At 41.2% G+C, this 15164-nt stretch overlaps 1 protein-coding gene across 3 annotated transcripts in view; it reads left to right on the top strand.

Annotated features, from left to right (window-relative positions):
* DENND2C (DENN domain containing 2C) overlaps positions 1 to 15164 on the top strand; it is an 89251-nt gene that overhangs the window by 64147 nt on the left and 9940 nt on the right. For all 3 annotated transcript variants that reach the window (XM_040471383.1, XM_040471381.1, XM_040471382.1), the window contains 7 exons: positions 1293 to 1480; positions 4509 to 4618; positions 6624 to 6693; positions 7317 to 7394; positions 7993 to 8133; positions 8759 to 8907; positions 9621 to 9798. In XM_040471383.1, the coding sequence (XP_040327317.1) occupies positions 1293 to 1480; positions 4509 to 4618; positions 6624 to 6693; positions 7317 to 7394; positions 7993 to 8133; positions 8759 to 8907; positions 9621 to 9798 (914 nt within the window). The remainder of the gene's footprint in view (positions 1 to 1292; positions 1481 to 4508; positions 4619 to 6623; positions 6694 to 7316; positions 7395 to 7992; positions 8134 to 8758; positions 8908 to 9620; positions 9799 to 15164) is intronic.

Here is a 15164-nt window from a genome sequence, read left to right as displayed (position 1 = left end):
CACACACACACACACACACACACACACACACACACACACACACACACGTGATTTCATGGTCCCAATGATGAGGGAAACAAAGGCAAGAGAAATGCAGCTTAAAGTAAATTTCCTTACAGCCTGCAGCCCACTGATAGACACCTGAAACATGCAGAGCGTGGCCTTCCTCAAGGAATTCATGGCTGCCTTCCTGCCTTAATGTTTATGTTTTATTAAAAACTAAAAGTAGAGGCACCTGGGTGGTTCAGTTGGTTAAGCGTCTGACTCTTGATTTTGGCTGAGGTCATGATCTCACAGTTTGTGAGTTCGAGCTGCACATGGGGCTTCGGGCTGGCAGTGTGGAGCCTGCTTGGGATTCTCGCTCTCCCTCTCTCTCTGCTCCCCTTCCCTCAAAATTAATAAATAAACTTTTAAAAAACTTAAAAAAAAAAACCTAAAAGCAACCTTATCTTGAGAATAGTTACATCTTCAGGGTCCTGGAAGACCCTGCCTTTAGCATCCGGAAGTTCCTCAGAAACTAAGTTCATCTGGGGCGCCTGGGTGGCTCAGTCGGTTGAGCGTCCGACTTCAGCTCAGGTCACGATCTCACGGTTCGTGAGTTTGAGCCCCGCGTCAGGCTCTGGGCTGATGGCTCAGAGCCTGGAGCCTGCTTCCGATTCTGTGTCTCCCTCTCTCTCTGCCCCTCCCCCGTTCATGCTCTGTCTCTCTCTGTCTCAAAAATAAACAAACATTAAAAAAATAATAATAAAAAAAAAAGAAACTAAGTTCATCTCTTTCCCCCCTCCCTCCACACACTCAAAAGTATATAATCAGTCTCTCCTCACAACCCCAGTGCAGCTCTTTCTGCCCACGGGTCCTGTGCCCATGCTATAATAAAACCTCATTTTTGCACCAAAAACGTCTCAAGAATTCCTTCCCAGTCGTTTACTCATGAACCCCGTTTCATAATTTCATCACCAGCCAGTGGCATCTGTTGTCAGGCCAGTGCTTTTACCTGACGTTTTCCACGTATCCTGGTGTTACGCCGCAGAAGATGGGAGAGCACAGAATATGTGTTGGGACGCACCTAGAGTGTGGGTTGGGACACCGCGGGCTCCTGGGCACTTGTGAGACTCTGTACTTGTTCCCCAAGTATGTCATAGCCCTCGCAGGGCTGTGTGGCAGACGTCGGTTAGTCAGCACTCCGTCAGCAATGACTGGGTGAAGATTAGTCCATATGGGTCATGACCTCTGGGTGCTGGAGGGAAGATGGGGCTACAAAGGAAAAACAGTGCTCCCTGATTTCATTGCAGACCGCCACAAGCGCTTAGCCCAGCTCCAGCAGTCTTCCAAGAGGAATCCTCACTACCAGACCTTAGAGAGGGATCTTATTGAATTACAGGAGCAGCAGCTCTTTGAACTTTTTGTGGTGGTGTCCCTCCAGAAGAAGCCATCGGAAATAAGCTACATTCCCCAGGTCATACAGCAGTTCCCTGGCAAGGTAGGTGCAGGGAGACCAAGAGGCGTCCAGGAGTGTTCTCGTGTCTCTGTGTTTTATCTCTGCTCTTCTTTCTATTGTGATCTCAAGCAGCTTTTACTAATACTGTACCTTTTGTAGGATCTGGTAAGTGACTCTGGTGATGTCTCACGTCTGGCCTGAGCTGCAAACAAGGGCAAAATCTTATTATCCAAATTGTTTATTTTATTTTATTTTTTTGCTCTGCTGTTTACTAAGTGCCCTTTAGCAAGTTGAAAACCTCAGTTTTCTCATTCTTTTTTTTTTTTAATGTTTGTTTATTTTTGACAGAGAGACAGAGCATGAGCGGGGGAGGGGCAGAGAGAGGGGGAGACACAGAATCTGAAGCAGGGTCCAGGCTCTGAGCTGTCAGCACAGAGTCCAATGCAGGGCTCGAACTCACAGACCGTGAGATCATGACCTGAGCCGAAGTCGGACGCTCAACCAACTGAGCCACCCAGGCGCCCCTCAGTTTTCTCATTCTTGATGAGGGAAACAGTAAATATGACAGAACAGGGTAGCAGTTTAGAGCATAGACTCTTAAGCCAACTCTCTGCGCTTGCCACTAATTAGCACTGTGACTTTGAGCAGTTACTTAACTGCTCTGTGCCTTGGTTTCTTCATTTGTAAAATGGAGGTAATCATAATAATGTCTATCCCGTTGAGTTGCAGTGAGGATTAAATGAGCTGTATAAGGCACTTAGAATAGTGTCTAGCATATAGTCAGCACTATAGAATGTTATCCATTATTAGTGAGGGTTTAATAAGATAATGTATTTAAAGTGCTTAACACAGTCCCTGGCACATAGTAAGCACTTCATAAATGGTAGCTATTATTAACAAATATTATTTGATTTTCTCTGTCTTATGCCTGAGAGGGCATAACATTAAAAAGCAAACAGAAACCCCACACTGTAGATTGAGAGAGAAACCGCAGAAGAAAACAAAAAGTTTTATAGTTTATTTTGTATTTAATTTTTCCTGCTTTTTGAACAACGGGTCCACAGTTTCATCTTGCAACTGTGCTCTGCAAATTATGTAATGAGCCTTGGTAAGGCGTGATCCCTTTAAATAGGGAATCTCCTCACTCTCCATCTTAATACTTGGGCCATGTCTCTTATTTAAGTTATCTGCTCAGATGCTTTAGGAACTTGAGATTTAAACCCCGACTTATGTGTTTCACCAAAAAAAGCTAGGGGAGCACAACTGTACTGGAATGGAATCTAAGAGACATTTCCTGCATAAGTTCTCATTAGAAAAAAAAAAAAAGTGCTAGGGCACCTGGGTGCCTCAGTTGGTTAAGCGTTTTAACTTTGGCTCAGGTCATGATCTTGTGATTTGTGGGTTTGAGCCTCGCATTGGGCTCTGCACTGGCAGTGCGGAACCTGCTTGGGATTCCCTCTCTCCCTCTCTTTCTCCACCCCTCCTCCGCTTGCTCTCTCTCTCTTTCTCTCTCTCTCTCTCTCTCTCTCTCTCAGAAAAAAATAACCTTAAAAAAAAAGTGGTCAACAACATTCCTACTGTAAACAAAACTGTTTAATTTCTTATAAAATTCTTCAGTGTAGCCTGAGAGCCACAGTGTCACAACACTGAACCATGGAAGTCTAAAATGATGTAATGCAGATAGTCTTGAAGAGTCCAATTTCCCATAAAGAGAAGCTTAATTTTTTTTTCCGATTTTTCAATCAGTCTTACCTTTGCAGAAATCTCGAGGTTGAACGTTGTTTTTCAACAAAGCCTGAATTAACGGGCTCAGAGCCAGAGAAGGACCCAGCTGAGTCTGGCAGGGATTGAGGGATGTTTCTAAGCAAATTACTTAGCATCCTTGTGCATTAGGCTCCCATAAGTTAAGGAGGGAGAGAGCTGACCAAGTCTCTCTTGATTGCGTTGTGGAAAACCATAAATGAAGACAATTCCGAGTCATTTAACAATGTAAAAATAATAGAAGGTGAGACAACTGAACTTTTGTTAGAATGCTTTTCCGTTTCTGAAGAGCTAAATGAACGTCTAGGTGACTCAGAATGGCTGCATGTTTTGTTTCAGAAATTAAATTAAAGGATTAATTTGTATTAGCTACATGAGGGTGCTATGGCTATAATAGACTTATTTTCTGCTTGTTTCCATACTAATTTTTAAATGTCTTTTGGTTTAACTAAATTTAGATTGTTCTTTTAAGTATGATACCAGACTTGCACACAAAGGCCTTCCACGCTAAAATTTCACAGGAAGTTGCAAACTAGTAATTAGTTAGCAAAGATTATATGCTAAAGGAAATGATTATATATGGGATAGATTCTAAAAATAGTATCTTTTCTTTTTTTTTCTTTTTTTTTAAATTTTTTAACGTTTATTTATTTTTGAGACAGAGAGAGACAGAGCATGAACGGGGGAGGGTCAGAGAGAGAGGGAGACACAGAATCTGAAACAGGCTCCAGGCTCTGAGCTGTCAGCACAGAGCCCGACGTGGGACTTGAACTCACGAACCGTGAGATCATGACCTGAGCCAAAGTCGGACACTTAACCGACTGAGCCACCCAGGCGCCCCAAAATAGTATCTTTTCTAAATAACATTCAAAACACCTTTGACTATTGATCAGAGAGTGTCTGGCACTAACTGGGCTTTTGCTATCAGTGTGCTATAGAATAGGTTTTTATTTTATGTCCCATGATTTATTAAAATATTGGGTTTCCACTAGTATGTGAATCCTGAATTACGATTCTACCTCTAGACTAGAAACTATTTTCAGTCACTCCTCTTACATCAGATTATAGGATCTCCACAAGTAACCATTTCTATGTCAAAATAGGATTCTTTATTCTTAGTAACCGTGTTCTCAGTGTATCTTCAGTGATTACTGGCCTTGGCCTTCCTGTCGTGTGAAACAACACAACACTGTGCTGAGATGACTACTTGGGCTTATCAGAGACCTCTTTTCCCATGACTAGGCTGTTTTGTATATATAGTCTCTGCTTACGTAGAATACTAGTCACCTATAAATGTTCCATTTTTCAGGGTGATCATGGCTTTAAGCAGTCCAAAGACACCGAAGAGAGGCTCAAAGTTATCCCCAAGTTTTGTTTTCCTGACTCAAAAGACTGGGTGCCAACCTCAGAACTCAAGAGGTAAATGGGTTCCTTAATCTGATTTCTCATTTTTGGAACTGCAAAAATAGAATCCGAATGTTTGAGAAATGGGTAGAGCCAGCAGTTAAAGCTATGTGGACACTGTAGCAGGTCAAGGATGCAGTGGGAGGAAAGGAAGAAACAGAATTAGAACATTTCCTATGTGAGTTCAAAAAAGAAAAACATGGAATAGTTTCAGTGTCAAAGGGAAAACGAGTTTGAGAAGCTCTGCAGTTGGCCAGTTCTTGGGGGGGAAAGTTCCGTTTTATATACAATCAGAAATGCCACCAAGTGGACAGAAAAGGAAAAAGGACTTGGGCTTAGGGACCCTACTTAGGAGGTAAAACAGTGGTGTCTGCACCTTGTTTCTCCTTCAAGTTGACGGGAGCCACAGCCCAGAGTGTACGTTCCCCTGCGAAACTTGTACAAAGGGAGGATCCAGATTGGGAGGTGTGAGCATTATTGAGAAGGGAAGATAAGGAATTTCCTCCTGGTATCTCGAGGGAACTGTGTTCAATTAATAAACAGTTATCCTCCCTGAATCCTGCTTGTAAGTAGATAACTGCTCCGTTCAGAACTGTAATTATTGACCGTGCTGTTTAGGCTGAAACTCGTGATTCTGGAACCGTGTCACATGCAGATAACATGCTGGAGGAGAGCCTCGACTGTTGCCTAAGTAGCTGCTCTGCCTTTCTGCCTCACCTTGCCTCCAGTCTGAGCTGCTGTCTCGCCTAACCGGTTTGGCCTGATGGCCACTCTCCTCTCTGAACCATCAATCCTGATGGTCTTAAGCTGTCAGGTGCACTGCTAACTGCACAAGCAGCTTCTTTCATAATGGCCTGGCCGCTCCATAGCTGGCTTTTCTGCCCAATGAGTTATATGGTTTTTTTTTTTTTTTTTTTTCTGGAACATTGGGGAAATACAGAGGAATAAATAAAAAGCGGAAGTTATAAGTCACTGGCATTCTGGCACTCAGAGATAATAACTAAATATGTTGGCATATTCCCTTTCAATCTTTGTTTTTTGGCCATATATAGATGTATGTATTCACTGCTCAAATTTGGACTTCTTTGATTATTAATGAATTTCTTTCTTGGTCTTCTTTTTATAAACTATGCAGATGAATTTCATTCTTGGTCTTCTTTTTATAAACTATGCAGATCTTTTTTTTAATGTTTTTTTGAGAGAGAGAGAGAGAGAGAGCACTCAAGAGTGAGAGAGAGTAGAGAAAGAGGGGGAAAGAGGATCTGAAGTGGGCTCTATGCTGACAGCAGAGAGCCCGATGTGGGGCTCGAACTCACGAACTGTGAGATCATGACCTGATCTGAGGTCGGAGGCTTAACTGAGTCACCCAGGTGCCCCTCTCTGCAAATCTTTTGCTTATGTTTCTGGTGAGGAGCTGATAATTTTCCTAGCAACTTTTATAGTTAAGGATATAACCCTTTGCCAATCACTGTTCCATAGGACCTCTCGGAACTAAATAGAAGAATTTGGAAGGGAAAAATACCTTTCCTAAATGTTAGACTTTATCAGATATTCACTAAAAGGAAAATAGGCTTTATTAATAGCTAGACTGGGTAAATAAGAAAGTAAAAGGCAGTGGCATCAGAAGGTCATCCTGTACTTTCTCTCTCACACATACAGTGTCAGGCAAGATATTCTCAGGCCTGGACATTCTTCCTCAGGAGGAAGGTGGCTTGCAATAAATGTGGTATTAATGCCTCCTCTTACATCACAAAATGACTGCTGTTGGACACTAATTTTAAATTGTTTGTTCTGGGGCGCCGGGGTGGCTGCGTTGGTTAAGTGTCTGACTTCAGCTCAGGTCGTGATCTCACAGTTTGTGAGTTCGAGCCCCACGTCGGGCTCTGCACTGTGTGGAGCCTGCTTGGGATTCTCTCTCTCCCCCCTACTCTAAACAAACAAACTTAAAAAAATAGTTTGTTCCATGAAGAATGTAATAATTAGTTGTTTAGATCTCACCTATCGACTATTTTTTTTTCAGTGAAACATTCTCCTTTGTCTTAACTGGTGAAGATGGGAGCCGCTGGTTTGGTTACTGTAAGAAGCTTTTGGTAAGTACCAGTCTTGTTCTACAGGCAGGGCTGGGCAATTGAGTCCTCAGTAGAGACCAGGGACACCTGGCTGGCTCAGTCGGAAGAGTGTGCAACTCTCGATCTGGAAGTCATGAATTCGAGCCCCATGCTGGGTGTAGAGATTACTAAAAAAAAAAAAAAGAAACAATAGAATCAGACTAGGAACTTCAGAAACTCTATTTTTCTAGATGAGTTTGAGGGCTGCATAATCACCCATGGATTAAAGAAGCTGCATTAGCTTTAACTAATAAGAGCGAGGTTGGAGTTAGCAACGAGTGTCCCAGAATAAGAAGGGTATGGACTTCTTTTATTACTTGTGTGTTTGTAATAGATGAAGAAACCAATGACAGAGTGGTTAAATATCAGCCTGGGCCTATTCAAGGGATGGCGTGAATTAAGCCATTCGCGGGAGCTCTGAGTTACTTGCTTCTTGTTTAGATGCTGCCACTAAACCTGGAATAATCATGCTATCATTTTTTTTAGCATTTTCCAATCTAGCCTTGGTTCCTACTCTGTACTAAAGAGTACTAGGAGAGTATTCATAGTTCAAATTAACAAAGACTTGTGCCGCGTCATTTTTGCTTTGATGTGTTTTGTTTTAGCCAGAAGGCAAAGGGAAGCGACTCCCTGAGGTGTACTGCATGGTTAGCCGCCTGGGCTGCTTCAACCTTTTTTCCAAGGTGAGTGCAGAATGAGCCCTGGGAAAGGTGCTGTGCTTCCTGGGCTCCAAGTACGTGTTGTTTCTGATGATTTCACTGGGCTACGTCTTGTGACACGGACTCTAGCATACTACTTTAGGAAGCGTTCTCAGTAGTAGATTAGAGCCACAAGTTTGAAGGTTTACATTCGTCTAGACTAGACTATGTTTACATTTGTCTAGTTTACCGGAGTCACTGTGTTGTTGCGTCATCTCATTTTGACTTGCCAAACCTCCCAGCTTCAAGGAGAACGTAGCCTGAAGCTTACCTTGCCTCATGAGTCTCTCCCAGACCCCAAACTGCAAGATATCATGGTCGGTGTCCCCTTCTCTGCCCCTACCGTAGGGAGGCGGAAAGGAGCTCCTCTTCTAAAAATGAGTGGATTGATTTGAGTAACTTTTCTTGGAGATATAAAGATACCCCCAAGAGATACGAGGCCTTTAATGAACTTTTTTTCATTGCGGAAGCTTATCTGTCTTAAAATCTGTTGGTGTAATTTTCAAGCTTGTGCACCAAGTTTGGTAGTTCCTTATGTGTTTGAACTGAGTCCCTAATAAAGTAACATATGTTGCACGTGCAGATTCTGGATGAAGTGGAGAAGAGAAGGGAAATGTCTCCAGCCCTGGTTTACCCATTCATGCGAAGTGTCATGGAAGCTCCCTTCCCAGCTCCTGGACGCACCATCACAGTTAAGAGCTACCTCCCTGGGGCTGGCGATGGGGTAAGTTAGCTCATGTTGAAAAAGGCTTGATAGCCACCAAAAAGCAGGCCTTACACTAATAGGCAGAATTTCCAGAAGCCTCAGGGCATAGATTTCCCTATTCCATAAACTGTGCAGAATGTGTTTTAGTACCAAAAATCACTGGTGAAATGGCCAGTTGTGAGACATTGTGAGTTGGTCCAGTTGTGAGATAGTCGAGCCGTCTAAGAGCTAGAGGTTTTCTGCCTTATGTAGACTGAGCCCTGTTTGTAACAATAGCAGTGTGATAAATGATGATTATACATGCTATTGTCTGGTAAAATAAAAGGTTTTACCAGAAACTTACAGCGTGAAAAGAAGTTATTAGGGGGCACTGGCTGGTCCAGTCAATAGAGCACGTGACTCTTGAACTCAAGGTTATGATTTTGAGCCCCATGTTGGGTATAGAGATTATTTAAAAAAAATAAAATCCTTAAAAGAAATAATTAGGTGTTAGGTCTTGGGAGTAGTTGTAGACAGCTTCACAAACTGTAGCAAAACCTTTTTCCTGAATTTCCCCTGTAAAAGAATGACAGGATCCATTAATGGTGTCATTATAGATTGTTTTCCAACCTGAACTCCCCTGATTCGAATTCTTTCATTTCAGTCTATTGAACTCTGCCGACCACTGGATTCCCGACTAGAACATGTTGACTTTGAATGTCTCTTTAAGTGCCTGAGTGTGTGCAATCTCATCCGGGTCTGTGCCTCCCTCCTTTTGGAACGGAGGGTAATCTTTGTTGCCAACAGCCTAAGGTGAGAAATTTGTAAAATATGTCACTTCCTACTGGTATTTCACTTGTTTTCGCTATTTTAAAATTTGGGCATTTACAAAAACCGTAGGATCTCAGTTACCTAATGCCATAGTGACGTGGATAATTCCAAATGGTCAGTAATCCAGAGCTATTTTGCATTAGGCTATAGCCATCACTTTGGGATTGCAGTGAATTTATCTTTCTAAATGTGTTTTACTTAAACCGTTGTTAAAGGTTCATACTGCTGGAATGAATAAGTCATGGGATAAAAGGTACACCATAGGGAATATCGTCCATGATACTGTAATGCTAAGGTGACAGGTGGTCGCAACACTTGTGAGCATAGTATAATGTGGAGAGACTTGGAGTCACTATGTTTACACCTGAAACCAGTGTCACATTGGTGACACCTGAAACTAAGGTAACATCAGTATAGCGTGTCAACTATACTCAAACAAGAAATTAGTTGGCATTCCTTTATCTAAGTACACATTAACTTTGAGCAATATAAATTGTGGGGAAAAGCTGGTTAAGACTAAAACTTTTCTGTGAATTAAGTTAAAAATGTAAACAAAATGTCAAAAATTAATGAGTCCTCACAGAATCGCTCATCTGTGATCACTAACCGGTGTCAGGTAATTCTGTAACATCCTATCTGAACCATTCTCCACGTGTTGAATGCGTCACACTGTTTCTGCTTTCTTCTCTGGCCAGCACCCTGTCAAAATGTGGCCATGCTGTGGTTGCCACACTGTATCCGTTCACCTGGCAGCATACCTACATCCCAGTCCTACCAGCATCTATGATCGACATCGTGTGCTCACCCACTCCGTTCCTTATTGGAATCCTGTCTTGCTCCTTACCGCAGCTCCAGGACCTCCCCATTGAAGAGGTGAGATGGGAGAAATAGTACCTGTGGAAAAGACAGGGCACTGACAAATGAAAACAGATTGCCTTTAAGAGTGTTGGAGTCGTCATTCGTATTAAAAGACAATATTCATATACTATGCCATCCTATTTTTGTATCTTTTTATAAAGTGAGAAAAATTCCATAGTGCACATGAATCCAAAGTTGTGGTGGTGCCATGGGCTCGTTCTTGTGTTATTCTGAAGGGCAGGTCTTTTTGTTTGTTTTAAGTCAAACACAAGAGCTACTCTGGGTTAACTTAAAAAGTTGTTTTAAGGGGCGCCTGGGTGGTTCAGTCGGTTGAGCGTCCGGCTTCGGCTCAGGTCATGATCTCATGGTTGGTGAGTTCGAGCCCCGCGTCGGGCCCTGTGCTGACAGCTCAGAGCCTGGAGCCTGCTGTGGATTCTGTGTCTCTCTCTCTGCCCCTCCCCTGCTCGTGCTCTTCCCTATCTCTCGAAAGTAAAGAAACATTTAAAAAAAATAAAAAAAAATTGTCTTAAATATAACACACATATAGAGAAGTGTGGTCAAAATAAAATGAATTATCACAAAGTGAATGCTTACGTAAGCCACATTGGAATGGAATGGAAACATCACAGCGGTGGAGACAATGCCACCAACACCTTGAAAAGTCTCCATCAGGCCACCTTCTGTCACTGTTCCCTTCCCACCCCCATGAAAGGTAACCACTGTCTTGACCATTATGGTGTTCATTTACCTGTTTTTCTTTATAGTTTTACATCCTACCCATTTATTCCTAAACAGTATAGTTCAGCTTTGTCTGGTTTTAAGCTTGTTATAGATGGACTCATGTGCAGTGTGTAGACATATATTTTATCTGGCTTCTTTTTTTTGTAGCCAAATATATTACTTTTCATTATAATTACTTCTTTTTTTTAACTTTATTTTTTATTTTTTTAAAATTTACATCCAAATTAGTTAGCATATAGTGAAGCAATGATTTCAGGAGTAGATTCCTTAGTGCCCCTTACCCATTTAGCCCATTCCCCCTCCCACAACCCTCCAGTAACCCTCAGTTTGTTCTCCATATTTATGAGTCTCTTCTGTTTTGTCCCCCTCCCTGTTTTTATATTATTTTTGTTTCCTTCCCTTAGGTTCATCTGTTTTGTCTCTTAAAGTCTTCATACGAGTGAAGTCATATGATTTTTGTCTTTCTCTGAGTGACTAATATCACTTAGCATAATACTCTCCAGTTCCATCCACGTAGTTGCAAATGGCAAGATTTAATTCTTTTTGATTGCCAAGTAATACTCCAAGTAATACTTCTTTATCCATTCATCCATTGATGGACATCTGGGCTCTTTCCATACTTTGGCTATTGTTGATCATGCTGCTATAAACATGGGGGTGCATGTGTCCCTTCAAAACAGCACAACTGTATCCCTTGGATAAATACCTAGTAGTGCAATTGCTGAGTCGTAGGGTAGTTCTATTTTTAGTTCTTTGAGGAACCTCCATGCTGTTTTCCAGAGTGGCTTCACCAGCTTGCATTTCCACCAACAATGCAAAAGAGATCCTCTTTCTCACATCACCAACATCTGTTGTTGCCTGAGTTGTTAATGTTAGCCATTCTGACAAGTGTGAGGTGGTATCTCATTGTGGTTTTGATTTGTATTTCCCTGATGATGAGTGATGTTGAGCATTTTTTCATGTGTTGGTTGGCCATCTGGATGTCTTGTTATCTGGCTTCTTTTGATTAACCTTGTGTCTGTAGGATTCATCCCTGTGGATGAGTTTAACAGCTGTTCCATCATTCTAATTGTGCGTATTATTCCATTGTGTGAATACCCATCCTACAGTTGATGGACTTTTGAGTTGTTTCCAGTTTAGGGCTACTACAAATAATGCTGCTATAAATATTCATGTGCATGACCTTCGGTCCATATGTGCATGCAATTCTAGGGTATATACTTGGAAATGGAATTGCTGGGTCATGGATAAGCATATCTTCAACTTAAGTAAATAAGATCAAACTGTTTTCCAAAGTAGCTCTGCCAAGTGAAACCCCCTCCACCAATGTATGAGAGTTCCTGTTGTTCCATATCCTCCTGACACGTCTTATCATCAGTTTGTATGATGTAGCCTATCTGGTGAATGTGGAGTGGTATTCTCGTTGAGGTTTAATTTGCATTCCTTGATTACTGTTGGGGGTGTGCATCTTTATTGGCCATGTGAATATCATCTGTTATAAAATTCATTGTCTTTCTACTGGATTGTTTACCCTCACTGATTTGTAAGAGGTATTTTTATATTCTGAGTATCAGCCTCTTTGTGGCATGCCTTTTTATTCTCTAAAATGATGTTTTTAATGCACAAAAGTTCTTAATTTTAATATAGTCATAATTATTGGTCTTTTCCTTTTATGGTTAGTGTGCGGTGCTATCTCCTCTTCCCTTCCCTTCCCTTCCCTTCCCTTCCCTTCCCTTCCCTCCTCTCCTCTCCTCTCCTCTCCTCTCCTCTTCCCCCCCCTCCCCTCCCCTCATCTCATCTGCACTGACATCAGCATCTGACGTGGGGCTGGAACCCATAAGAGCTGTGAGATCATGACCTGAGCCAAAGTTGGAGGCTTAACTGACTGAACCACCCAGGTGTCCCTTTGCCTTTAGTTTTTAATTTTTTTTTGTATATGATAGGAGGTAAGGATCTTTTTTTTTTTTAATATGGACAGTGAACTATACTAGTACTAGTCTATTAGGAAGTATATTGAAGTCCTCAAAAAATTTAAAATAGAACTACCATGTGATCCAACAATCCCACTTCCAGGCATATATCCAATAAAAATTAAATCACTCTCTTGAAAAGATACATGCACCCTCATGTTGAAGAGGAAAACCACTGTTTTCCATAGTGGTTGCACCAATTTGCATTCATACCAACAGTACATAAGGGTTCCTTTTTCTCCAGCATTTGTTATCTTTTGTCTTTTTGATAATAGCCTTTCTAACAGAGATGAGGTGATGTCTCAATGTGGTTTTGAGTTGCATTTCCTTAATGATCAGTGATGGTGAGCACCTTTTTATGGGCCTCTTGGCCAGTTTGCATGTCTTTGGGAAAAATGTCTATTCAGTTCCTCTGCTCATTTTTTTTTTTAAAGTAAAGTCTACACCCAACATGGGGCTCAAACTCACAACCCCAGGATCAAGAGTCACATGCTGTACCATCTGAGCCGGCCACATGACCCTCTTCTGCTCATTTTTAATAGGATTATTTGGTGTTTGTTTTAGTTTTTGGTCATTGTTGGGTTTTGTTTTGTTTTGTTTTTTGCTATTGAGTTGTATGAATTCTTTATGTATTTTGGATATTAACCTTTTATCAGATATATAATTTGCAAATATTTTCTCCCACTTCGTAAGTTTCCTTTTCATTTTATTGATGGTTTCCTTTGCTGTGCAGCTTTTACTTTAATATGCCTCTACTCGTTTATTTCTCGCTTTTGTTACCTTTGCTTTTGGTGTCAAATCCAAATAATTCATTGACCAAACAAGTGTCAAGATGCTTACCCTTTATGGTTTCAGGTCTTAACGTTCAAGTCTTTACTCCAATTTGAGTTGATATTTTTTTAAGTTTATTTGTTTTGGGTTGGGGGAGGGGGTGCAGAGAGAGAAGGAAAGAGAATCTCAAGCAGGCTCTGTACTGTCAGCGCAGAGCCCAGCATGGGGCTTGAACTCACAAACTGTGCGAGCATGACCTGAGTCAAAATCAAGAGTCAGACACTTAACCACTGAGCCACCCAGGCACCGCATTTTGAGTTGATTTTTATGTATAATATAAGATAGAGTCCAGTTTCTCTTTTTTGCATGTGGCTGTTTTTCCCGACACCATTTATTGAAGAGACTGTCATTTCCCCATTGCATATTCTTGCTTCCTTTTACTGTAAACTGACTATGAATGAGTTTATTTCTGGACTCTGTTCTGTTCCATTGATCTATGTGCGTTTTTATGCCAGTACCATACTGTTTTGATTACTGTAACTTTGTGACCTGGTTTGAAATCAGGACGTGTGATGCCTCCAGCTTTGTTATTTCTCAAGATTGCTTTGGCTATTCAGGGAACTTGGAGTCCCATAGGAGCTTTAGGATTGTTTGTTCTATTTCTATGATGAATGCCACTGGAATTTTGACAGGGATTGCATTGAATCTGTGCATTGCTTGGGGTAGTATGAACATTTTAATAATATTTATTCTTCTCATCTACGGGCACAGAATATCTTTCCACATACTTGTGTTCTTCAGTTTCTTTCATCAATTCTTACCGTTTTCAGTGTACAGATCTTTCACTTCCTTGGCTAAATTTATTCCTAATTATTCTTTTTGATGCAGTTGAAAATGGGATTGGTGGTGTTCTTAATTTTTTTCAGATAGTCCATTGTTAGTGTATAGAAACACAGCTGATTTTTGTACTAACCTTTTATTTTTTAACTTTTAATTGTGGAAAATTTCAAACATAGTAAAAGTAAAAAAAAGGTTAAAATAACTCCAATTACCCTACTTCAGCACTTACCAACTCATGGGGCCATCTTTACCCTTACCCACTCCTCTCTCCCATAATATTTTGAAGCATATCCTGATATAATTTCACTGTTAAATATTACAATATAAATCTCTATAACACAAGGACATTTTAAACATAATCACAATACCATTATCACACCTAAAAAATTTAATAACAATTCTTTTAATATTAATACAATCCAGTGTTCATCTCTCCATTTCATAAATGTTTAATAGTTTGTTTGCATCACTCCCAAATAAAGTCCACTCTTTTATTTGCTCAGTATGGTTTGTCACTTTAACGTATAGATGTGCCTGCCATCGTTCTTTTTTAAATGTTTATTTATTTTTGAGAGAGGGTATGCGTACATTTATGACCAGAGAAGGGGCAGAGAGAGAGGGAGAGAGAGAATCCCAAGCAGGTTCTGCATTGTCAGCACAGAGCCCTACACGGGGCTCAATCCCATGAACTTCAAGATCATGACCCAGGCCAGAGTCAAGAGTCAGAGGCTTAACTGTCTAAGCCATCTAGGCACCCGAGATGAGTTAACTTTTAAATGGGCTACAACTTGGGGCGCCTGGGTGGCTCAGTAGATTGAGCATCTGACTTCAGCTCAGGTCATGATCTCACCACTTGTGGGTTCAAGCCCTGCGTCTGGCTCTGTGCTGACAGCTCAGAGCCTGGAGCCTGCTTGGTATTCTGTGTCCCGTTCTCTCTCTGCCCCTCCCTAGCTCATGCTCTGACTCTCTCTCTCTCTCTCTCTCTCTCTCTCTCAAGAATAAATAAAACATTAAAAAATTTTTAATAGGGGCGCCTGGGTGGCGCAGTCGGTTAAGCGT

This window comes from Herpailurus yagouaroundi, unplaced genomic scaffold (assembly GCF_014898765.1).
Source record: "Herpailurus yagouaroundi ecotype Mexico unplaced genomic scaffold, PumYag 77, whole genome shotgun sequence".
Taxonomy (NCBI): Eukaryota; Metazoa; Chordata; class Mammalia; order Carnivora; family Felidae; genus Herpailurus; species Herpailurus yagouaroundi.
Note: the sequence above shows the minus strand (reverse complement) of the source record. Positions and strands in the feature narration are given on the sequence as shown.